The following is a 26446-nucleotide window of genomic DNA, read 5'->3' as shown; positions in this document are numbered from 1 at the left end:
GGCAATCCAGCTATTGTTAAACAGCTGTTCCTGGAACTCCCATCTAAGTGAATGGAGCATGGTGGGAGTTGTAGTTTCACAGCAGCTTTAGTGCCAGAGGTTGCCGACCCTTGCTCTAATGTGTATGGACATCTTTTAACTTAATGGGTAAATTCACAGACAGCTCTCTATGGAAAAATGTCAGTGCAGTAATTTGATCAAGATAAGAAAAGATAATCCTTTAATAGTCCCACCATGGGGAAATTTCAGTGTGTTACAGCAGCATGGTAATGCAGATACAGGATACACAGTAATATATTACATAAGCTGAGAAAAAAATACTAGGAATCCAGAGAAACTACAGAAAAAAAGAAAGAAGGGAGACTTCAGAATTATTTAGTTCTCTGTGAGGAGTGGTCTCGCTTGGTCTGATGTAGATTATGTAGCCTGACTGTGGTTGGGAGGAAGGACTTCCGATAGCGCTCCTTCTCAGACTTGAGGGGAAATAGTCGGTCACTTACAGTGCTGCCAAGTTCCATACATGGGGTGGGATTTGTTCTCCCACATGGAGCTCACCACAGACAGTATCCTTCTGTCACCCACCACCTGTACTGGGTCCAAGGGGCTCCCCAGGACAGAGCTGGCCTTTCTGATCAGCCTGTCAAGTCTATTTCTGTCCCTGGTTGATATACTGCTCCCCCAGCAGGCCACACCGAAAAAGATGGCTGAAACAACCACAGAGTTGAAAAAGGCCCTAAGAAGTGTCCCCTGGACTCCAAAGGCCCTCAGCCTCCTGAGCAGGTAGAGCCTGCTGTGACCCTTTCTGTGCAGCGCATCCAGGTGATCTGCCCAGTCCAGTTTATTATTGAGGAGTACACCCAGGTACTTATAGGTCTTGACTATCTCATGCATGCCCCTTGGATCTCCACCGGGAACGGAGCACTTTTCCATTTACTAAAGTCCACCACCATCTCCTTGGTCTTCCCAGCATTAATCCTGAGGTGGTTCCGCTGGCACCATTCAACAAAATCCCAGTTTAAGTCTCTGCATTCTCTATCGTCACCATCAGTGATGAGGCCTACTATAGCAGAGTCATCAGAGTACTTCTTTAAGTAACAGCTAGATGAATTGTGCCTAAAGTCGTCAAGATGAAAGAAGTAAATCTGCAGGTATTTCCCTTTATTTTCCTATTCCTTTGAGTCCACTTCTGGTTTTGGCTTGAGAACTGCAACAAACACTTTAGTGTTTTTTCCCCCCAAAAAAGCGTCAAAGCACCCTAAGGCTTGGAACAATTTACATTAAGAAAAATTCCCTTGTGTGTTTTCCTACAAAATTTACCATTAATGCAATACCAAGAAAGACAGTTGCAATAATGTCACTTCATCACAGTAGTCTGGTCCATGGTTCCAATGTCTTGTAGGCGGTAGGTATGAAGTGCCTTGTGCCTTAAGACTGTCAATATAGCGCTTAACCAGGGAACCAGGTCAAAAGCAGTGGGCACATACTGTATGTCTGTATGGTGTGCAGAGGAATGCTTCGAGTCCAATTGTGATAAAAGTACTTTTTTTTTTTTTTTTTGTTGCCCTCCATCCTAGCGAGCATAATGTATTCCTGTCCTGTCCAGTCTGTGCATTTTATCTTGAGATTTTACCTTATCAAGGCTTTTATTGGTCTCTTATTTAGTAGTTTTGAAGATTGTTGACAAAGTCCAAACCCCTACAGAGAATCACATTGAACAAGGGCTGAAGTAATAATGTGTGGTGGCACCTGAAGTATAGGAGTCGCTATTGTGTGTCCTTGCCACTACTTATTTAGACTAGTGACAGGGTCCAAAACTGTAGGAGTGAACTATAAAGAAGTTGGAGCACTGACATACAATGGCTGATATACACATATATATATACTTCTGAATTGAATGGGAATTTTATTTTTACACTTGTATTCTTTACATGTGTATTTTGCCAAAATGAGCGTGCGTTTATTCCACGTGAATGGACCCTAAGGCTGATATATCTGGACTAGAGATGAGCGAGTACTGTTCAGATCAGCCGATCCGAACAGCACGCTCGCATAGAAATGAATGGACGTAGCCGGCACGCGGGGGGTTAAGCGGCCGGCCGCCGTCAAAGCGGAAGTACCAGGTGCATCCAGGGGTGAGCCTGCTCCTTTCGCCGCCCGAGGCTAACTGCAGAAAACCGCCCCCCCCCCCCTGCCGGAGGAGGGGGCGGATCGGGGGCGTGACTGGGCGGATCGGGGGCGTGGTCGAGTGAAGGGGCGGGGCTTAGCCCCATTCGCCGGCAGAGAGTAGGCCCGGAGACTGCCTGCTCTCTGCCTGAGCGTGAGGGGAGGCTGCTGGAGCAGCGCTGCTCCAGTGGCCTCCCCAAACCACCGCTCGGTGATAAGCCAGTCCAGGACAGCTTGTCCTGGACTGGCTTAGGTTAGCAAAAATGCCGCCCTCACTGAGGCCCTGGCATAGTGCCGCCTGAAGCGCTCGCTTCAGGTCGCCTCATGGGAGGTGAGGCACTGGGTGCATCCATTCATTTCTATGGAGCGTGCTGTTCGGATCGGCTGATCCGAACAGTACTCGCTCATCTCTAATCTGGACTCTAGCACTCTAATTGTCACCTTCTCACAATATATACAAGTAAGATCCTTTAAAGGCATTCTACCATTAAAACACTTTTTTTTCTCGTTAACACGTCGGAATAGCCTTAAGAAACCTTTAGAAATCGTCTCCGGCTCGCCGTTTGGTTAAAATCCCGGTTTTTGTCAGTATGCAAGTGAGTTCTCTCGCAGCACTAGGGGGCGTCCCCAATGCTGCAAGAGAACTCTCTCCAGCAACGCCTCCATCTTCTTCAGCCACCGCCTCTTCACTCGTCCTCTTCCGGCTGGGGTCACATTTCGACGCCTGCGCAGTCGGCTCTGCCATCGGTCCTCATGCAGAGCCGACTGTACATACTGGCAGCCATTTTTTTGTGGCCGTTTACTCGTGGATGCGCAGTACGCTCTGTACTCTGTTGAACTACAGCTCTATGTGCAGGGTTCAGGGCTTTACCACGTAGGAGGCGTGTTGACGTAATCGTGCCGGCCTGTTGCCGGGAGCAGACGTGTTTTGTCTGCTCTCAATGTCTTGTAAATCATAGGCCTGTATTGGCTTGCGGTTTACAAGACAAGAATGGGTTTTAACTAGATTGGTGTCTGCAGACATGATCTAGTGAAAAGTAAAGCATTAATGGTGGCCCCGGGGTGGGCCCCACTGAGTCAATTTATAAGACATCACGACAATAGACAAAATCAGCTTTTCGAGGCAGAAGGTCACCGTGCACAGAAAGTAACATAAGAGGAGGCAGGATCACAGGCAGATGAGAATAAATTTATTTTTTTTTCCTTTTTTTGTTATTAAGACTATAAGGGGGTGTAAGTTACTGTATATAAGGGACATTATGAATACAAGAGTGCTCATTTAATAAGTAGCATCATTAATATAAGGTTCATTATAGGGCAATATTAATCGAAGAGGGCATCATTTATATCAGGGGTCAGTTTCTAATTCATTTGCATTAATGATCTATTCCCAGCCTGAACCCCTAACGACACCTCTGCATGGCTAGGAATCAGAGTGTATTGTAAACAGAAAAGAGGTCACAGCGTTTGTGCAAGCACTGCTGCCTATTCAGGCAACTGATCAGCGGAGGCCCTGAGGATATGTCATCAATAAAAAGATACCCTTTAAAATATCGAAGCAATCTATTAAGCAGTTAGCTCTAAACATTCGACCTGAGGTCTGAACAGAATTTGCAGCAAATCTGTATGCAGTAAGGGTCAGTTCACACAAAGTTTTTTGCCGGCAGTTTTTGACGCGGAATCAGACACAAAATCCACCTGAAAAACCGCATCCCATTCATTTCAATGGGAGTCCCTAGCAGTTTTTTTCCATCTGAGGTTTTTTTTTCAGCTAGCGGAAAAAAATTACATGACCTATCTTCAGGTGGAGTCCGCCTGGAAAAACCCATTGAAGTCTATGGGAGGCGGAAAAACCACGTCGTGAGTTTTGAAAAAAAAAAAACGCTAGCGTTAGGTAGGTGGTGTGCAGGTGGCCTAAAGAGGCAGTAAGTGGTAAATGGGAACAAAGTCTTTCAGTCTACAAAATGTATTAAGGACTTTTTCTTATGAGGTATGCACATCTCATGTGGATTCCACACAAGCCAACTCCTGACCTAAGGCCAGCCCTGGGCATAGACTCCTTAACCGGTTAAGGACCAGGCCCAAAAGTATGTTAAAGACCAGGCCTCTTTTTTCAAAACTGACATGTGTCACTTTAAATGGCAATAACTTTGAGACGCTTTAACTTACACAAATGAATTTGAGATTGTTTTCTTGTAACACATTATACTTCATGTTAGTGGTAAACACTAATCAATATTTTTGCATTTATTTATAAAAAAACTAGGAAATTTGATGGAAATTTGAAAAAAATTGCAATTTTCAAAATGTGAAATTATCTGCTTTTCAGGCAGATAGTCATACCATCCAAATACATGAATAAATATTATCTCCCATATCTCTGCTTTATATTGGCATCATCTTTTGATGGTCTTTTAATTTATTTTGGACGTCACAAGGTTTACAAGTGTAACAGCAATTTTCCAGATTTACAAGAAAATTCTCCAAACCAATTTTTTAGGGACCACTTCAGTTCTGAAAGTAATTATAAAGGCCTGTATAATAGAAACCCCCATAAATTACCCCATTTTCAAAACTGCACCCCTCAAATTATTCAAAACAGCATTTGGGATGTTTGTTAACCCTTTAAGCATTTCATAAGAATAAAAATAATATGGCAGTGAAATTTAGACATTTCATTTTTTTTCACTAATACATTCATTTAGACCCAAAATTAACACATTCACAAAGGGTTGAAGGAGAAAATGCATCTGACAGTTTATTGTGCAATTTCTCCCGTGCACAGAAATACCCCACATGTGGGTGTAAACTGATTTTTGGGCACACGGCAGTGCATGGAAGGGAAGGAGCGACACTGGGTGTTTGAACAGCAGATTTTGCTGGAATAATTTTCAGCGCCATGCCTTATTTGCAGAGACCCTAGAGTACCAAAACAATGGAAACCCCCCAAAAGTGACCCCATTTTAGAATCCACACCCCTCACAGAATTCATCAAGAGGTATAGTCAGCATTTAGACCCTACAGTTGTTTCACAGATTTTACTAACATTGGGATGTGTAAATGAAAAATTACTAAAATGTCACTTTATCTCCAAAGTTTTCATTTTCACAAGGGGATAAAGGAGTAAAAGCCCCCCACAGTTTGTTAAACAATTTCTCCTGAACACGGCAATACCCCATATGTGGCTATAATCTGCTGTATGGGAACATGGCGGGGCTCAGAATGGAAGGAGCGCTATTTGGCTTTTGGATGGCAGATTTTGCTGGAATAATTTTAGGTGCCATGTCGCATTAGCAGAGCCCCTAGAGTACCAATACAGTGGAAACCCCCTAAAAATGACCCCATTTGGGAAACTATACCCCCCACAGAACATATTAAAGGGTAGAGTGAGCATTTTGACCCTACAGCTGTTTCACAGATTTTATTAACATTGGGCCATGAAAATGAAAAATTACTTTTTTTCCAACAAACTGTCAATTTAGCCCCAAATTTTTAATTTTCACAAGAGGATAAAGGAGAAAAAGCTCCCTAAAGTTCGTTACACAAATTCTGCTGAACACAGAAATGCCCCATATGTGGTCATAATCTGCTGTATGGGAACATGGCGGGGCTCAGAATGGAAAGAGGGCTATTTGGCTTTTGGAGGGCAGATTTTGCTGGAATATTTTTCAGGTCCCATGTCGCATTTGCAGAGCCCCTAAAGTACCAATACAGTGGAAACCCCCTATAAGTGACCCCATTTTGGAAACTACACCCCTCATAGAATTTGTCTAGGGGTAGAGTGAGTATTTTGGCCTCACAGGTGTTTCACAGATTTTATTAACATTGGGACGTGAAAATGAAAAATTACTTTTTTTCCCAATAAATCGTCCATTTAGCGCCATAGTTTTAATTTTGCAAATAGTTTAAGAATTAAAAGCCCCCCACAGTTTGTTACACAATTTCTTCTGAACACGGCAATACCCCATATGTGGCCAAAATCTGCTGTATGGGTACATGCTGGGGCTCAGAATGGAAAGAGCGCTATTTGGATTTTGGAGGGCATATATTGCTGGAATAGTTTTGAGGTGCCATGTCGCATTTGCAGAGCCCCTAAAGTATCAATACAATGGAAACCCCTCAAAAGTGACCCCATTTTAGAAACTACACCTGTCAAGGAATGTATCAAGGGGTATTATCATTTTGAGCCTAAAATGCTTCCCAAAAATTAATGTACAAAATGAAAATTGAAATTTTTAAAAATATGCCATTTCGGTGCCCAATACGTTGCACCCACTTTGTGTTGTCAGAGACCTGCACTCCTAAAACTATTAAGTGGGCCATCCCGGGGGTCAAAAAATTATATATGTGGGTGTAAACTGCTGCTTGGGCACACAGCAGGGCTCAGAAGGGAAGGACCACTGTGCGTTTTAGCTTTTGGGGTACAGATTTAGAGGGACCCTCTGGGCGCCATGATGTTTTTGCAGAGCCCTGGAGGTTCCAGTAAACTGGAATTCACCAAGAAGTGACCCCATTTTGTAGGGGCAATTTTAGGGTCTCTGCAAATGTGACGTGGTGTCCAAAAACGAAGAATCTAAATCTTCACTCCAAAAGCACATATTGCTCCTTCACATCTGCACCCTGCTGGGTACCCAAATAGCAGTGTATGCCCACATGTATGACACTGGTGTACCCCGGATAACGTACTTAATGCCATATGTGGGTAGAAATGGCTGTTTGGGCACAGCCGGGGACAGAAGGAAAGGAGCGCTATATTGGTTTTTGGAGCACACCATGCCACTTTTGCAAAGCCCCTGAATTGCCAATAAAGTGGAATCCGCAGACATGTCACCCTATTTTGGACACTACCCCACTGATGGGATTTATCAAGTGGTGTAGCGAGAATTTTTAACCCTTGAGTGTTGCATTTATTTAGTTTCCAGAAATGAAATCGCAACTGATAGAGAAGTTAAAAATGAAAATTTTACAGATTTGCCATTTCAGTGTGCAACATGTTGTGCCCGACTTATGTCAGCAGAGACACTCCAAAAACTGTTAAACGGGTATCCCAGGCACAACAGCTTTTAGAGCGTTCATCTCTGATACAAGGTGGGCACAACATATTACGCACTGAAAGGACGTATTCCTGGAAAAATGGTCATTTTCACCTCTCACAATCCACTACAGTTATAGTTATATATATAAAGTTATAGCAACACTTGGGGGTTAAAAATGCTGTCTGTACCCCTGGATAAATCCTTCAGGGGTGTAGTTTCCAAAATAAGGTAATTTATCAGGGGATTCCAAATTACTGGCGTTTCAGCTCTACAAAAGTGTCATGGCATCCAAAAACCAAACCGTCTGTGCTCCAAAAACCAAATGACCCTTCTTCCCTTCTGTGTCCGGCTGTGCCCTAGTATCAGTTTATACCCACATATGACATTATGTCCGTTATCCGGGGGTACACCAGTGTCATACATGTGTCATAAACTGCAGTTTGGACGTACAGCAGGGTGCAGAAGGGAAGGAGCGCTATGCGGCTTTTGGAGCACAGATTCAGATGTTTGGTATCTGGACGCCATGTCATGTTTGTAGAGCCTGTAAGGTACCAGAAAAGTGGATTCCATGGGGTACCAGGAGTGACCCCATTTTGAAAACTGCACCCCTCAAAGAATTTATCAGGGGGTGTAGTGAGTATTAGTATCCCGGACGTGACTGAACAGCGGATGGCGAAGAGGGAATATATAAGCTGTGCGGAGGACATTGCAAACACCAAATTCCCTACTATGTCCCCGTAGCTCCTATGATTGGGGGAGTCACTCTGGGGGTCACTTTAGGGGTCACTTCTGGTGTCTGTTCCCTCATAAGCTGTAAATCTGGGGTGTCCCCTGATATCCGCTCACACAGCTTATATATTCCCTACATGACGCACCCAGTTGTGTTCTAATAATTTGGCGATTTTTGAGGGTTTTTGTCTTCACATTGTGAGATGCTATATTTTCTTTATGTTTCTGGTGACGTGGCCATATAAGGGCTTATTCTTTGCGGGATGAGATGCATTTCGTAATGACACCATTTTTGGGTGTCTACATCTTATTGAATACATTTTATTAACCCTTTTTTGCTGGATTTAAAAAAAAAAAATCAATCCTGGCATTGAGTTTTACTTTTTTAATTTGCGCCATGCAGCGTACAGTATAAGTAACATGTTCCCTTTATTCTGCGGGTCGGTACGGTTACGGCGATACCTCATTTATAGTATTTTTTTATGTGTTACTAGTTCTGCAGAGGAAAAACACATTTGGGGACATAAATCAATGTTTTTTGCATCGCATCTTCTAAGAGGCGTAACATTTTTATTTTTCGGTTGACAGAGTTGGTTGAGGGCTTATTTTTTGCGGGACAACCTGCGCTTTTTATTGGTACTGTTGTCGGATGCATATGACTTTTTGATCACTTTTTATAGCATATTTTGTATGGTGAGATGGCGAAAAATCATTACTTCCGGCGAGTTTTTTCCGTTTTTTTTTTCCGGCGTTCGCCGTGTACATTAAATATTATTTCAGTTTTATTGTACAGATTGTTACGGACGCGACAATACCAAATATGCATTGTTTTTATTACTTTTGAGTTCTTTTTTTATATAATTCATTTTCTATTGAGAAAAAGGGATTTTTGGGCTTTATAACTTTATTAATTTTTTTCATACACTTCATTTTATTTTTTTTACATTTTTTTTTTACTTTTTCATGTGTCCATTTAGGACACTTCAATCAGCAATACTTTGCTGATATAGAATGCCATGTGAGACACAGCCTGCAGGTGTCCCACATGGCATTCCGTAGCAGGATGTCAGGCTGTGTAGACGCACAGCCTGACATCAGAAGGTCCTGGCAGGATCACCAGGTATGTGGGGGCTTCGGGCAGTCTGGGGTCACTGGCCAGACCCCAGACTACCTTTTACTGCTATCGGCACCCTCCGATCTCGCCGTGGGGGGTGCCGATCTGATTTAATTGTCGGCGGATGCCTTTCGATCGCGCCGTGATGTTTCACGGCGCGATCGAAAGGGTTAAAACTTCCAGTCGGACTCAGTTCCGACTGGACGTTATGGAGGAAAGGGTTAGGTGTTAGTAACACCTAACCCCTGTCCCCCCCGCACCCCTCCCCCCGCCAGAAAGGTACCTAAAGGCCGGACGTATTTCGGCAATAGTCCGGTCTTTAGGTACCAGCACATGAGGCCGTAAATTTACGTACGGCGGTCCTCATGTGGTTAAAGCAAAGGTTTAATCACTATTGTCCTATTTCTATGAATTAAAGTTGATGCATACTGTGCATGTCACTAGAACTGAACATTGACATATAGAAATCTAGTGACCTACAGCAGGTAGATACAGAATTTATGTATGTAGTCATATTGTTCACCTTTGTACCCATTCTACATTGCCTGTTAGTTTTATTTGTGCAACAACTACATGATCTTTGAACTCCTACAGCACAAGCTAAGCAGGCTTTCAGTCTCTATCAGAAGCGTGTAATATGACCTATAACCTATTTACTCGCAGAACACGATATAGGCGGAGTACAGTGGCATCCCTACAACATTATTTCACCTATGACCTACTCAATGTTACAATAATGGAGCAGTTTCACAGATGGAACCGCTGACTTACTGACCCTGGTCAGCCACTGCTCTACCAAATAACCAACAGGATGGCGGTGGGTTTCATGGGTTACCAGGTCTCAGTAACCACAGACAGAAATGCTCATTGGTTACCAGTGAGTGAGAGGTGAGTATGAGTCCCAGTGCTCCCACTCCTCTGCCCTGGGTAGTCCTAAGAGCAGCACAGGGAGTCCTAAGAGCAGTGTGTAGTGAGAACTCACTGCCGAGACCACATGGATAGGGATTGTGTAGGGACAACACACTGTGTTGGGGCGCTAATATCCAGTGACTTGGTTGCTCCACCACCCCATCTCTGGTGAACCCTATAAGGGCTAGTTCACACGTGAACTGCCCGCACGGGTTTTGACACAGAGAGAGACGCGGCGAGCCGCATCTCTCTCTTGTCAAAACCCGCCCGCCGCGACCATCGCTGTCGCGGCTTAACCCTCTGCTGTCGGCTCAAATGAATGAGCCGACATAGGAGGAAGCTGTCGGGGGCGGAAGCCGCGCGGCTGAGCCTGCGCGGCTTCCGCCTGAAGAAAGGACATGTCCTTTCTTTTCTCCGCTAGCGGAGAAAAGAAGCCCGGTGGTCTCCATAGACCACCATTATAAGGGGAGGTTTTGGATGCGAAATCCGCTGTCAAAAACCTCCCCTTATACTCACGTGTGAACTAGCCCTTAGCTGTGGATATGCCATAGATGACTGAGGTCAGTAATTTAGAGAAGGCGCCTCCCCTAGGTATGGTGCGGTATATTGCGCCATACTCGTTGCTCGGCGTGTGATTTTGTCGTCATAATATACATGAGAGCGCCGTATACCAGAGAGCACCATAATACAAAGAGCACCATAATACAAGAGAGCGTCCTATACAAGAGAGCACCATAATACAAAGAGCACCATAATACAAGAGAGCGTCGTATACAAGAGAGCCATATACAAGAGAGCACCGTATACAAGAGAGCGCCCCCAACAGGCAGGAACTCGCAGTATAGCCCTGTCCACACTGTGTGAATACAAATAGCCCTTCCAGCCACCATGAAGGTTGTAGTTCACACAGAGCAGCCCTGTGACTCCGGCACATAATGGCGGCGGGCGGAGCCGTTCCCGCCCAGCTATATATCTCCTCCTCCTCCCCCTCACTCACACCTCAGGTCTCGTTGGGTTGTCTGGTGGTCACAGTGCGGAGTCACAGGGTCAAGTGAAAGGTATGTGAGTCATTCGGTGGACTAGCTGTGGCCACAGGGCGCTAGTCATGTAGTGTAATGGCCTCCACTGGCGGCGCTGTCCTGTGGCTTCGCTTCCTGATCCTTGTAACCTTGACATTGTCCTGAATGTCGTGTGCTGCCCCGACTGCCTGGCTTAGAACTAAAGCGTGAATATTGGGGAAATAAAGACTCGTTCCCCTGAGGCCCTTCTGCAGCCCCTGCACAGGGTATTATTAGGCTTCTTACTTATTGGGTGGCATTATTCCGAGGATTAGTGGAGTAGGTCTGGACAGAGAGTATGGGGTGTGTATGGCAGCTTTGCATAAGGCAGCTGTATATATGGCAGCTGTGTATATGGTAGGTTGCTCCTCACATCTGCAGTGCAGCCTCAGTCAGGCTGTGTCATGGTTTTCTTTTATAAGAAAGCTTTAGGCTCACACTAGTGTTGTCTCTCTATTGGATTTGAGCCTGTCACTACAAGAGCAGTTACATGCAGACCCCATAGTCTAGGAAAGTCCTCCATGCAGGACTCTTATCACTGCTAGTTGAGACAGAATCTGCTTTGGCGTGTCGCTTGTACATGTGAACCTTTGTATGCTCCAACAGGACAAGAAAAGAGTGTCACAATAATGTAATATATGGCAGCTGTAACACTGCTAATGTAATATGTCCGTGGCTTAGGTTTGTGTCTGGCAGAACTTATGTACAGTTATACAGCTAAATCTTGTATGAATCCCCCTCCTCCTTGTCACACTATTGTACTATATGCCTGCTGTGTGGGTAGAGGATAAGGCTACCAGTAGACCAGGGTATTGTATAGAAGTGAGTTTTAATAATCGGATCACAAAACTGGGGTGGAGTGGCACCGCTGACCCAGTTTTACTACTACCACTCACGGACATGTAGACCACAAGAGACATTGAGCCTGTGGCCTACAAGCTGACCTCTGATACTTGGCTGTCTGCTCTCCGGCGCCTCCTTCTTTTCCCTTTCCTTTTCCTGGATGTGACATGATGTCCTATCAGTGCGCCTGGGACAGTCAGGTAAGTAATCACCCAATACTGCCATAGTGGGGACCAGTGAAGGGGCTACTTTATGGCCCATACAGTGGCCCCTTCATTGGTTCCTTCCCCCCATCACAATACAGTGGCCCTTTGATCTTTGCACTGCAGTTATTTCAAGCTCTGGTTTGCACTGTGACTCAGTTTACTTGCATAAAAGAATTTGGGATTAAAAAAAAAAAAAAAAAATCCCTGTTCAATTCCCTGCTGCTTAAGTGGTCCAAGCTGCTGTGTTTCTTCATTGGATAGAACCAACACTAGCCAGTGGGGCCCATCAGGAGCCATTGCTGTTAGTCATGTGATAAATCCAGCACTCTCACTTACCCTTATGATGAAACTGAAAACTAGAAGTGACAATGCACTTGTGAACTGCTCTTGGTAAACAATTCAGCTTCGTTTTGACATGGCTTATGCAATAAAACTGCTACAGTGACACTTCACCATAAGTCTTTGTCACACTCTGGCAATATGCTTTACCATGATATGTTCACGTTTTTTATAGACTCAGAATGGTCGTCCTTTCCAAAGAACATGGCTACGTCCTCCTGACTGGTGCAGCCAGTTTTGTCATGGTGACTCACCTTGCAATTAATGTGTCAAAAGCCCGGAAGAAGTACAATGTAGAGGTAGGAGCATCATGCATGCAATATTCTTTTAGGCTTCACATGCTATATATATTTAAAAAGACTTTCTGCTTCCTATTTTCATCTCGCATTGACTTCAAGTCGGCCTGTTACTTTTGTTTTCCTTGCAGTAATGAATATTACATGTTACTATGCATTTCACCTCTGGTTAATTGACAAAGTAAAAATGAAGGCGTGCAGGAATCTGGTTGGATACAGTTATTCTCTTTCCATGTTTTATATTGAAAAGGTCTGCACCACATAGGTAATGCAGCAATGTATTGTAGTGTTGTCCATGAGAGAGGCTGGACAGCTCACACTATGCCTGGAGAAGAAACTGGTGGACGGAATACACTCTCTGTGATTTACAGAGGAACTAACTCTTACCACATTCCATATATATATACCGTGTGTGTGTGTATATATATATATATATATATATATATATATATATATATATATATATATTATATACACACAGATTAAGATGCATTCTTTTTCCTTTGTTCTGGCTAACAATGCAATTTGTGTAAGGTTCACATCTGTGTTGGAGTCTGTTGCAGTGTCTACTGGAAATTGCATGAGAATTATTATTTTTATTTTTTTATTTTTTTTTTTTTTTTCCTCCATGTATCAGACATACTGTATTTCCCATCCCATCTTCCCATTTTGTCAAAGCTTATGACTAATATGGTGTGGACCATTCAGACTCCAAAGACAAAAATCTGTCTCTGTATTGTAAGGCTGGCTGCGTAAGGTTGATAACATTGCTGTACTGAAAATCTGGCAATCTCTGCACAACGACTGTTCTTTAAAGGGGTTGTCCAGGATAACTATAAAACCCTACACTAATCTAGACACCCTCCCCCACCTACTTTCTAAATTACATAAATAATCAAAATATGTATTTACCCATATCCCTGATTTTTCCTGTTGACTATCAGTTTGCCCATTTCCGTTCCCTCTCCTCGTCCACTCCATCACACATGCTTCTCTTCTACCTGTCTAGACATCCTTCTGCGGGGAATGGCTTCCTTCCTTGACATCAGCCCGGACGTGCACAAAAGAGTCCTGGGTTAGTGCTGAAGCCGACACTCCATCTCTATTGCGCAAGCATGGGAGCCTGAGTAATGGAGATGTATTGAAGGCTGCAGCACAGCGCCGGGACTGCTGCATGCTTGCAGTCACAAAAGAGGAGGAGCTGTTCCCTGCAGATGGAATCCTGTTTAGGAAGAAGATGGGTAATGTACCGTATAATAGGCTACAGGGGTGTGTTGAGTGAGTTGGGAAGGGCTAGCAGTGGGAGGGATAGTTAGGGAGGGTGAGAGGGAGATTGTGCGAGCCTACAACTACCAGAATGCATTGCATCAGTTATGGCAGCAGGAAGCTACACCCTGTAAACAAATGCAAAAGATGCCAGGTGCTCCCAGAGAAGCCCACAAATCACTCAAAACACTACTAAAGGTATCTGGTTGCATCTATTAACCCATTAATAGCACTAACAGACCTTTTCAAAACATTATTAATTATAAACTCCTTTAAGCCTGGTTCATGTCTCTAATGTGACTGTTTTCTTCAGTATCCTAACCTTTATAGTGATGATCCAGAAAATGGCAAAATTTTCAATTGCATCCAGAGGGCTCATCAAAACACGTAAGTAATTCTTTATCATCTATTCGCGGGGGGGGGGGGGGGGGGGGAAATCCCAATAACTTAGTAAAAGTCAGGTGTCTGTAGTCCCAGCCTTACATTGTCACAATTTGTGCATGCAATTTCTAAGGCCTTACTTCCATTGAAAGCTTTTGGATCTTTTAGAAGTACTATAATTTACTGGACATAGCATAGGATTCTTCCCGTTAATATGACACTGGAGGATGGAGACACCATGGATCCATAAGTCAGTGGAAGCTGTTGTTGCTATGACATATGTCACTCTGTTATTTGGTGGGGGAGTATAACTACATACTACTAGTATATCAATAAAGTGTGAAAAAAGTAAAGCTCAATAAGTGAGATATAGCATCACAAAACATATTTAGAAATTGGCAGGAAAAAAAAGCATATGTAACGTAATTGGCATAACTAGTTAGGCACATCTTATCTTGTCTTCCCTACGCCACCTTGTGGCTCCTTCGAAAAACATTTAAATTTGTTGCATTTAATGTCTTTTGGCCATACCCCTTGTATTAAACTTCTTCAATAACTTGTGATGGATTTCTGGTGTCTGTGTGTTGCTTTATTTGTACACACTTGTTATACTACAGTGACAAACCCCAGCCTAAGAGGTTCATACAATTCTGTTAGATGTATGGATGTATGCATGTCATGTGCTGCTCATCATTGTGAAAACAGAGCTCTGTGCACACAATAGTCTGCTGCGCCAGTGTGCTAACTGTATTATTCACGTATGTGGCTGTCTCGGGACAAATCCTATACTGTTTTGTGGCCCAGACTTACTAGAAGAAGGCATGCTGAGGTCATCCATGTGCCGTTTTATCACTGACCAGACACCTGGCACAGACTTTCATTCTGGCGTTTGAGCATGTGCAGCCTTAATAAATGACCCCAGTGAGCCATATCTAGAACTGTGGCTATAAAGGGGTTTCATGATGGTCTGTGACTGGTATTGCAGTGTTTTTACTCGTTAGCTTCCATTCTTTGCAGCAACCCAGGTAGTAGGCAAAAGCACAAACCATATAATACCAGTGCCGTTTCCATTGTAAGGGATTATTTGTTTGTGCTGTACTGTTTTATCCGTATCATATTACAGGTTAGCTTTAGACATAGTTGTTAGAAATAAGATCTTTGTAGTTTTTCTGTATGATTGTGCCACTAAAATCGTCTTCAAAAACCTTTTAAATACAAATGTCAAAACATAATTTCACCATTCTTTGTTCTGCAGCCTAGAATCATATCCTCCTTTTCTGTTTTTCCTTGCTGCTGGAGGACTTACACATCCGGTAAGTGAATATTGGGGGAATCTATCAAACTGAGCACGAAAGTTTTCTGGCATAAGTGGTATATTGTAAAATAACTCTGAGCCCAAAACTGTGCTACTCTGTCTTTTTTGAGGGGGAAGAAAAGGGGGTTGGGATACTTTTGCCCAACAAATTTACTATAGCTCTCCCTAGTTGGTGTAAATTTCATGACAGAGTGGAATTGAACACGTCACAACAAATAGTATTTTGTGGAATTTTGAAACCCCCTTGCACTGTATTTGGGAAAGCTGTCCCTTTTCCTTTGGTAGTGGTTTGCTTTCTTCATTCCTGCAAGACTGAATAGTAAGTAAATGTCAGCTGTTATACACTGCCAGATGATTGCTGGAAAATAACGTGTGAAATATAGAAATAAAAACAGAAAATGCCCCTTTGCTGGATTGTCTGGTCATAACAACCCGTACCCTAAAATTAAAACTAAACACTCCCTTCTGCACATTAAAGGACACGACTGGTGACGGCTCATATAGTTTTTGTTTGTGTAACGAAAGTAACCTCTATTACAAAATTATCTGACCACTGTATAAGCAATGCTACATCCGATGCCGCCCCTGCTACCTCTTGTATCACCCCCTCTACCTCATAGTGTAAGCGCTTACGAGCAGGGCCCTCAGTCCCATTGTGTGAAGTGACTTTTTTATAATGTACGTTTGTCTGTACTTGAACCCTACAAATAGTACAGTGCTGCGGAATATGTTGGCGCTATATAAATGTATTTATTATTATATTATTCATGGACTAAGTGCTCTAATGGAGTGCTAAGATGACTGACTGATTGATTCAGCAATAAGATTAGGAATATGTCTACACTTCAGAACATGGTATAACTTGAGTATAGTTTAGACTTTGTCTTCATTTTCATATCTTTACTTTTTTTTTTTCTTTTTTTTTTTTTTTTTGCCTATTTTTATAGCGTGCTGCTAGTTTACTTGGTGTTGCCTACATTGTTGGCAGAGAGCTGTATGCTTCTGGATACTCCACAGGAGGTGAGAATAATCCCATTACTCTTAAAGTGTAACTAAACTTTCAGACAACTTTTGAATTGCTTGCAGTATTTGTTTCACTAATAAATTCTGTAGTATAGTTTTTAGAACTAATTTTCCTTTCTGTGAAATCCTGTAACTCTATTCTTTCCTTTGCTTGTAAAGGAAAATGTAATTATATGGGAGTTGTGACATGGGTCATCTTTTGTTGCAGGGTCAGGTGTACTTTTTATTCAATTCAGAGGTGAAATAGTGAAGAAAAAAAAAAAAAAACCTGCGATTTGGAACTTTTGATTTTCTTTCCTGCTACAACGTTCACTGTACAGGAAAAATATTTTTTTAAGTATGTAGACCAGGCTTTTTGGGACACAGGGATACCTAATGTATGTGTTTCACGGTAGTTTTCTACTTTTGTAGTGACCCCCCACCCACCCACCCCGAATGCTACATGCAGAAGCAAAGGGCAGAATAAAGAGATGCAGAGTTTGACAGAATGGAGACAATTTGTTAATAAATAGAGATGAGCGAGTAGTGTTCGATCGAGTAGGTGTTCGATGATCGAATACTACGGTATTCGAGATACTCGTACTCGATCGAACACTACTAGCTGTTCAAAGTTTAAGGTTCGATGCAGAACCAGTGTTGATTGGCAGAATGCTATACATTCTGCTAATCAACGCTGGTTCTTCTCTTACCTTTAGAAGTCTTCTCCGTGCAGCGTCCCCGCGGTGTCTTCCGGCTGGAATTCACTCTGCCTAGGCATCCAGCCTAGGCAGAGCCGACTGCGCATGCGCAGTCAGCTCTGCTTAGGCCCCGGTGCCTAGGCAGAGTGAATTAAAGCCGGAAGACGCCGTGGGGGCGCTGCGCCGGGAGAAGACTTCAAGGGGAATCCAGCCTGACCGTCACTCGTGGACTTGGTAAGTATAATGTTATCGAATTTTGCGTACCCCTGAAACGAGCATTTTCCCCCCATAGACTATAATGGGGTTCGAAATCCGTTCGAACAGCCGAACAATGTGCGGCTGTTCGAATTGGATTTCTAACCTCGGACATTTTAGTGTTCGCTCATCTCTATTAATAAAGTATATCACAAAGTTTATAAATGACACACATACTGCCAAAAAATAAAAAAATGAATAAAGGTTTAGTTGCGCTTTAAGTTTTTAAGCTTGTGTTTTCTCTTATTGTTTAAAGTATTGACAAAATAAATACATTTAAAACATTTTCTTAGTCTTCTCTCTGCCCATTCCTGACTGAGGAAAATGGATTTTTAATTCTTTTGGCTTTCACAGTGCACTCCAAAACTTTGTTACACTGAAAGAGCTGTTATAGCATTTGTGTTTAAACAATTTTTTTGATCAGGACGCTGCAGCAGCAGAGTTTTAGCTATATAGAAGAGTTTCCTCTAAATGGCTGACATAGACTGGCAGCTGCCTGTCCTACTCTCCACTGTTAAGTAAACCTGGGTACAGGCTTCTGTAAAAGCTGTAGCCAACAGCCATGTATTGCACTAGTGACCTTTATGGACACACTAATATAAGCAGGGTTTAGAAACATTGTGCTGTATTGTAGCCCTTTATCTTTAAAATCTGACTTTTTTTCTTTCTTTCTTTCTGGTTAGATCCAAAGAAACGTAGCAGGGGAGCCATTGGATCTATAGCTCTGATTGGACTCTTTGGAACTACTGTATGCTCTGCATTCAAATTGCTTGGCTGGTCTTTTAACCCAAAAACCTGGTGTTGAACTGATAAGTCATAACACAATGGGACCAGATGTGTACAATAGGAGCCAGTAAAATCCTGCTAACCCCCTTCCACCCTGGTTGGTTTTAATGAGGAGTGGATTGGGCCTATGTGTCTTTAAATTGGCACACCATTTAATGCATTTTATAAATAAAAATATTATTACATAAAAATAAGGCTTTTTGTTTTAATTTTCTGGTGCCTTTTTGAAAGTTTTGTGTAAACTTTAATGCAATGTACTGTAAATTCAGTTTAGATTTCATTGTGACATTTAAGAGGTTTAGCTTTAGTCTCGTTTGAAGTACAACTATTAAAATATTGTCATTTAGTGGACAGTCAAACAACTTAATGAAATGAAACCTTGCCTTCAAGGCAGTGATATGAGGCCAATTGATTGAAATTGTCTCCCAGAAAAATTGATATGAAATCAAAGCTTGGATCATTTTTGATTTTTTTGCTTGTTCAGAGACAAAATCTATAAATACATTAAGGGTGCATTCACATGGATAACGCGGTGCTGGCATCATAACATCTGGCATGATAACTTGCGTAAGAATTAGCACTGCAAAACAGAATCCCATTGACTTCAATAGGTTCCATTTATCGCACGCAACACATTGAAATTAATGGGAGGCTTTTTAACCCATTGATTTCAATGTGTTACACGCGTTAAACGGAACCCATTCAATTCAATGGGATTCTGTTTTGCAGCGCTGATGCTTACACAAGTTATTGTGCCAGAATCAGTGTCGTGTTACTCCGTGTGAATGCACCCTAAATGGAGGAAATGGCACTTTGTGAATCTATTTATAGTGAGAACCATGCATAACCCACTTCTCTTGTAAGTTATACGGGATCTCCTGAACTTTGGGGTTAACGCCTCTTGCAGTGTCAAGATATGTCAATCTCACCAGATTTCCTTCTGACTTTGCCACACACAACTCCGATAACAATTTGCTTAAAGGTGTTGTCCCATCACAAGGATCCTATCTATACTGCTTGTTAATGTGAATGTAAGACTTTTCCTAAATACACTGCTTCAGCAAAACTGCTTTGTTTGTCCACTATCTTACTTTATTCATTTCTCTGTTGACACATCCCTTGACTTATCTGGTCAAAAGTCAAGTGATGTATCTGCTGTTCTGAGGGAGGAGGGGCTAAGTGTACGGGAGCGATCCTGGAGGGGGGGGGGGTAGTTTACACTTTGGAGGGGGGTGGAGGGGCCGCCAATACAGACCTGGCATCCGCTGTAATAGAGAGGCGGATGCCGAGGAGTGTAGGCACCGGCACAGGTGCCTGCAACATCGCTACGCTCCTGCCCTGCATGAAGCCAGCAGTGGCAGGAGCGATGCTGCTATTCCGGAGGAGCGGAATAGCAGCATCACATATGAAGATCAAGGTAAGTGTGCACATAAATCTGTATAGATACAGTATAGCAATCTAGGATTAAGGGGCCAAGATGGATATCACATCCTGAAGATCAAAGTGAAAATACTGCAAGGCAAGTATAAACTCAATGGAGCAGTATCAGATCACAAAAGCCACTTTTTTTTTTTGTTAAGTATATAATTCCACATGTGCTAATTCAGAGTTTTGATGCTTTCAGTGTGAATCTACAATTTTCATAGTCATGAAAATACAGAAAACTCTGAATGAGAAGGTTTGTCCAAACTTTGAGTATGTATATGTATGTGTGTATGAGATATATATATATATATATGTTCACATGGGGGTTTTTTTTAACCAGATTTTGACACGGCATCTGCCTCAAAATCCAGCTCCAAAAAACGCCTCCCATTGACTTCAATGGGAGCTGTTCACTTCTTTTTTTTCCAGTAGCAGTTTTTTCCTGCTTGCGGAAAAAGAAGCGAGCTGCCCTATCTTACCATAGCGGATTCAGCCGCAGAATCTGCGGCATCTGAAACGCGACACTCCCTCCAGACTAGTCCCATTCATTTGGCCCTCATCCGAAGTGGAATACCGCGACTGGATGCCAGTGCACTTCAACGGCATCCAGCCGTGGGAGGTGTTTTGATTCTGAGGCGGCCTCCGTGTCAAAATCGGGTCCAAAAAAACTCCATGTGAACTGAGCTTAATGAAGCAGCCATTAATAGAACTACACTAATGACAAGCCAAGGAGCCTTCAACAGGCTCCTGGCTCTCATAGTAACAGATCGCCACCCCCAGATTTTGTTCTGTGGTACAACGATCATCTCTAGCATGGTGGTGAGCATGCATTGCTGATTTACAGGTGCCTTGGCCACTGTTCTGCAAAGCATCTAAACAGTTAATGCCCACGATCAGGGCAGTTATAGTCAGGGCTTTACTATGAAATACAGCATAGACCTAGTTGCTATGGTAGCCACTCACCTCATGAGTGTCCATCATGCTCATTATATATATATATATATATATATATATATATATCTCCTAGAAGCCCTCCCCCCCAGCTCCTTCACCAACCCCCCCCCCAGCTTCTTCTCCGACCCCCCAGCTCCATCTCTGCCCCCCGCCAACCCCAGCTCCGACCCCCAGCTCCGTCTACACTTACCATGCCGAGGCTGTGGAGGTGTGCGGCCAACACATTAGCCGGCATGTGTGCGGAGTGTTGTGTGTGCTTCCGTCCGCACAGTAGCTAGGTACGTGAGGCTGCCCGGCTTAGGGCTGCCGGCTCTGCTGCTTCATACGCCGGCCAGAGGAGATGTTCGTGCGGCCGCCTTCTTCTGCGCCGCTCGTCACATACGGCAGGCGCCCTCAGCTCCAGAGTATGCACCGGCATGAGTAAATGTGAGGCCGGCAGGCTTGTCAGCGGTGGTCGGCACATGCCGGCAGCCGCCATCTTATGCAGACTGCGTGGATGCAGGCCATGCCCACATCGCACCGCAAGCCTATGGGGCCGCGGTGCTGGCTCTCTATACCGCCCACACACTGGCATGGACCAATTGGAGTGTCGTGTAAGTTACTGCGCTGACGTCATGGCAGGGCTGAGAGCAGACCTGGGGACAACTTTGGATGGCTGCGGTGGTGATTGGGGGTGAGTGACCCACTTTTAAAGTAGCCTATGTATCCTTCCTGGCCAATATGTAGCGGTAGGTGAAATTTCAGAAAAAAACATCCAGCCGTTTTAGCGTGATTGAGGAACAAACATCCAAACTCACAAACATCCAAACACACAAACTTTTTAATATTAGTAAGGATATATACAGTGGGGCAGTATTTAGTCAGTCACCAATAGTGCAAGTTCCACCACTTAAAAATATGAGAGGCGTCTGTAATTTACATCATAGGTAGACCTCAACTATGAGAGACAAAATGAGAAAACAAATCCAGAAAGTCACATTGTCTGATTTTGTAAGAATTTTTTTGCAAATTATGGTGGAAAATAAGTATTTGGTCACCTACAAGCAATCAAGATTTCTGGCTCTCACAGACCTGTAACTTCTTCTTTAAGAGTCTCCTCTTTCCTTCACTCATTACCTGTAGTAATGGCACCTGTTTAAACTTGTTATCACTATAAAAAGACACCTGTGCACACCCTCAAACAGTCAGCCTCCAAACTCCACTATGGTGAAGACCAAAGAGCTGTCAAAGGACACCAGAAACAAAATTTTAGCCCTGCACCAGGCTGGGAAGACTGAATCTGCAATAGGCAACCAGCTTGGATTGAAGAAATCAACTGTGGGAGCAATAATTGGAAAATGGAAGACATACAAGACCACTGATAATCTCCCTCGATCTGGGGCGCCACGCAAAATCTCACCCCGTGGGGTCAAAATGATCACAAGAACGGTGAGCAAAAATCCCAGAACCATGCGGGGGGACCTAGTGAATGAACTGCAGAGAGCTGGGACCAATGTAACAAAGCCTACCATCAGTAACACACTACGCCGCCAGGGACTCAGCTCCTGCTGTGCCAGACGTGTCCCACTGCTTAAGCCAGTATATGTCCGGGCCCATCTGAAGTTTGCTAGAGAGCATTTGGATGATCCAGAAGAGTATTGGGAGAATGTGCTATGGTCTGATGAAACCAAACTGGAACTGTTTGGAAGAAACACAACTTTTCGTGTTTGGAGGAAAAAGAATACTGAGTTGCATCTATCAAACACCATACCTACTGTAAAGCATGGGGGTGGAAACATCATGCTTTGGAGCTGTTTCTCTGCAAAGGGGCCAGGACGACTGATCCGGGTACATGAAAGAATGAATGGGGCCATGTATCGTGAGATTTTGAGTGCAAACCTCCTTCCATCAGCAAGGGCATTGAAGATGAAACGTGGCTGGGTCTTTCAACATGACAATGATCCAAAGCACACCGCCAGGGCAACGAAGGAGTGGCTTTGTAAGAAGCATTTCAAGGTCCTGGAGTGGCCTAGCCAGTCTCCAGATCTCAACCCTATCGAAAACCTTTGGAGGGAGTTGAAAGTCCGTGTTGCCAAGCGACAGCCCCAAAACATCACTGCTCTAGAGGAGATCTGCATGGAGGAATGGGCCAACATACCAACAACAGTGTGTGCCAACCTTGTGAAGACTTACAGAAAACGTTTGGCCTCTGTCATTGCCAACAAAGGATATATAACAAAGTATTGAGATGAAATTTTGTTACTGACCAAATACTTATTTTCCACCATAATTTGAAAATAAATTCTTACAAAATCAGACAATGTTATTTTCTGGATTTGTTTTCTCATTTTGTCTCTTATAGTTGAGGTCTACCTATGATGTAAATTTCAGACGCCTCTCATCTTTTTAAGTGGTGGAACTTGCACTATTGGTGACTGACTAAATACTTTTTTGCCCCACTGTATATCTATCGCTATTAGAGATGAGCGAACAGTGTTCTATCGAACACATGTTCGATCGGATATCAGGGTGTTCGCCATGTTCGAATCGAATCGAACACCACGTGGTAAAGTGCGCCAAAATTAGATTCCCCTCCCACCTTCCCTGGCGCCTTTTTTGCACCAATAACAGCGCAGGGGAGGTGGGACAGGAACTACGACACCGGGGGCATTGAAAAAAATTGGAAAAAGTCATTGGCTGCCGAAATCAGGTGACCTCCATTTTAGACGAATAGTGGATTTCAAATCCGGGTCATATGAGAATGTGAACTTTGTGACTATGAGACAGGGATAGCTGTACAGGCAGGGATAGCTAGGGATAACCTTTATTTAGGGGGGAATGTTATTAAAAATAACTTTTTGGGGCTCTATCGGGTGTGTAATTGTGATTTTTGTGAGATAAACTTTTTCCCATAGGGATGCATTGGCCAGCGCTGATTGGCCGAATTCCGTACTCTGGCCAATCAGTGCTGGCCAATGCATTCTATTAGCTTGATGAAGCAGAGTGTGCACAAGGGTTCAAGCGCACCCTCGGCTCTGAGGTAGCAGAGCCGAGGCTGCACAAGGGTTCAAGCGCACCCTCGGCTCTGATGTAGGAGAGCCGAGGGTGCACTTGAACCCTTGTGCACCCTCAGCTCTGCTACATCAGAGCCGAGGGTGCGCTTGAACCCTTGTGCACACTCTGCTTCATCAAGCTAATAGAATGCATTGGCCAGCACTGATTGGCCAGAGTACGGAATTCGGCCAATCAGCGCTGGCCAATGCATTCTATTAGCCCGATGAAGTAGAGCTGAATGTGTGTGCTAAGAACACACATTCAGCACTGCTTCATCACGCCAATACAATGCATTAGCCAGTGCTGATTGGCCAGAGTACGGAATTCGGCCAATCAGCGCTGGCTCTGCTGGAGGAGGCGGAGTCTAAGATCGCTCCACACCAGTCTCCATTCAGGTCCGACCTTAGACTCCGCCTCCTCCAGCAGAGCCAGCGCTGATTGGCCGAATTCCGTACTCTGGCCAATCAGCACTGGCTAATGCATTGTATTGGTGTGATGAAGCAGTGCTGAATGTGTGTGCTTAGCACACACATTCAGCTCTACTTCATCGGGCTAATAGAATGCATTGGCCAGCGCTGATTGGCCGAATTCCGTACTCTGGCCAATCAGCACTGGCTAATGCATTGTATTGGCGTGATGAAGCAGTGCTGAATGAGTGTGCTTAGCACACACATTCAGCTCTACTTCATCGGGCTAATAGAATGCATTGGCCAGCGCTGATTGGCCGAATTCCGTACTCTGGCCAATCAGCACTGGCTAATGCATTGTATTGGCGTGATGAAGCAGTGCTGAATGAGTGTGCTTAGCACACACATTCAGCTCTACTTCATCGGGCTAATAGAATGCATTGGCCAGCGCTGATTGGCCAGAGTACGGAATTCGGCCAATCAGCGCTGGCCAATGCATTCTATTAGCCCGATGAAGTAGAGCTGAATGTGTGTGCTAAGAACACACATTCAGCACTGCTTCATCACGCCAATACAATGCATTAGCCAGTGCTGATTGGCCAGAGTACGGAATTCGGCCAATCAGCGCTGGCTCTGCTGGAGGAGGCGGAGTCTAAGATCGCTCCACACCAGTCTCCATTCAGGTCCGACCTTAGACTCCGCCTCCTCCAGCAGAGCCAGCGCTGATTGGCCGAATTCCGTACTCTGGCCAATCAGCACTGGCTAATGCATTGTATTGGCGTGATGAAGCAGTGCTGAATGTGTGTGCTTAGCACACACATTCAGCTCTACTTCATCGGGCTAATAGAATGCATTGGCCAGCGCTGATTGGCCGAATTCCGTACTCTGGCCAATCAGCACTGGCTAATGCATTGTATTGGCGTGATGAAGTAGTGCTGAATGTGTGTGCTTAGCACACACATTCAGCTCTACTTCATCGGGCTAATAGAATGCATTGGCCAATCAGCGCTGGCCAATGCATTCTATTAGCGTGAACTGAGTTTGCACAGGGGTTCTAGTGCACCCTCGGCTCTGCTACATCAGATTGATACATCTGATGTAGCAGTGCCGAGTGTGCATCAGATGTGTAGTTGAGCAAAACTGACTCAGCACTGCTAAGTCTGCATTCGCATAGGAATGCATTGGCCAGCCTTCGGCCAATCAGCGCTGGCTCTGCCGGAGGAGGCGGAGTCTAAGGTCGGACCTGAATGGAGACTGGTGTGGAGCGATCTTAGACTCCGCCTCCTCCAGCAGAGCCAGCGCTGATTGGTCGAGTTCCGTACTCTGGCCAATCAGCACTGGCCAATGCATTTCTATGGGGAAAAGTTAGCTTGCGAAAATCGCAAACTGACAGGGATTTCCATGAAATAAAGTGACTTTTATGCCCCCAGACATGCTTCCCCTGCTGTCCCAGTGTCATTCCAGGGTGTTGGTATCATTTCCTGGGGTGTCATAGTGGACTTGGTGACCCTCCAGACACGAATTTGGGTTTCCCCCTTAACGAGTTTATGTTCCCCATAGACTATAATGGGGTTCGAAACCCATTCGAACACTCGAACAGTGAGCGGCTGTTCGAATCGAATTTCGAACCTCGAACATTTTAGTGTTCGCTCATCTCTAATCGCTATATCTCTGACTGAGCAAATTATTTAATTTCACCTTAAAGCTAAGGCTCCACATAGTGAGCCCCATCCAGAAAAACAATGCAGAAAAGACTGCAGCAAAAACAGACTCTCTCCCTATTATACTTACCGTATAAGCCGAATTTTTCAGCACAGTTTTTTGTGCTAAAAAAAGCCTCCCTCGGCTTATACTCGAGTCAAGCAAAAGGAAAAAAAAAATCAGATCCCCTATATTCAGCTAGGCTGAATTCCAAGTGGGGGGGGGGGAACCTCAGTCCTCAAGCTCAAGGAAGGGGCAGACAGACAACCAAAACACTCATTCCCCAGCACCCAGCAATTACTGCACACAAAAACTCCATTTTACTTTTTGAAAATTTCCAGTAGCTGCTGCATTTCCCCCTCTAGGCTTATACTTGAGTCAATAAGTTTTCCCAGTCGTTTGTGATAAAATTAGGGGCCTCGGCTTATACTCGAGTATATACAGTATATGGAAAACTCCAGCATTTCTGTAGGCATAATTAACATGCTGCGATTTACAAAAACCGCAAGTATTTATGAAATTGTAGCATT

General features: G+C 44.0%; 1 protein-coding gene across 1 annotated transcript; it reads left to right on the top strand.

Annotated features, from left to right (window-relative positions):
• Positions 1-10908: 10908 nt before the first annotated feature.
• Positions 10909-18584, top strand: MGST3 (microsomal glutathione S-transferase 3). The gene is made up of 6 exons (XM_075286721.1): positions 10909-11009; positions 12573-12696; positions 14273-14346; positions 15596-15653; positions 16603-16675; positions 18294-18584. Exons 2-6 carry the CDS (start codon positions 12580-12582, stop codon positions 18413-18415), a joined length of 444 nt encoding a protein of 147 aa, XP_075142822.1. The 5' UTR covers positions 10909-11009; positions 12573-12579; the 3' UTR covers positions 18416-18584.
• The last annotated feature ends 7862 nt before the right edge of the window (positions 18585-26446 follow it).

This window comes from Leptodactylus fuscus, chromosome 9, assembly GCF_031893055.1.
Source record: "Leptodactylus fuscus isolate aLepFus1 chromosome 9, aLepFus1.hap2, whole genome shotgun sequence".
In the NCBI taxonomy this organism is placed as follows: domain Eukaryota; kingdom Metazoa; phylum Chordata; class Amphibia; order Anura; family Leptodactylidae; genus Leptodactylus; species Leptodactylus fuscus.
This window is presented reverse-complemented; position numbering and strand designations above follow the sequence as displayed.

What these genes read in the sequence shown, in the direction of transcription:
- MGST3 (XM_075286721.1), top strand. Translation starts at nt 12,580, where the DNA reads ATGGTCGTCCTTTCCAAAGAACATGGCTACGTCCTCCTGACTGGTGCA. An exon ending in GGAAGAAGTACAATGTAGAG is followed by an intron (nt 12,697 to 14,272) that starts GTAGGAGCATCA and finishes TGTTTTCTTCAG; the next exon opens with TATCCTAACCTTTATAGTGA. An exon ending in CTGGAGGACTTACACATCCG is followed by an intron (nt 15,654 to 16,602) that starts GTAAGTGAATAT and finishes CTATTTTTATAG; the next exon opens with CGTGCTGCTAGTTTACTTGG.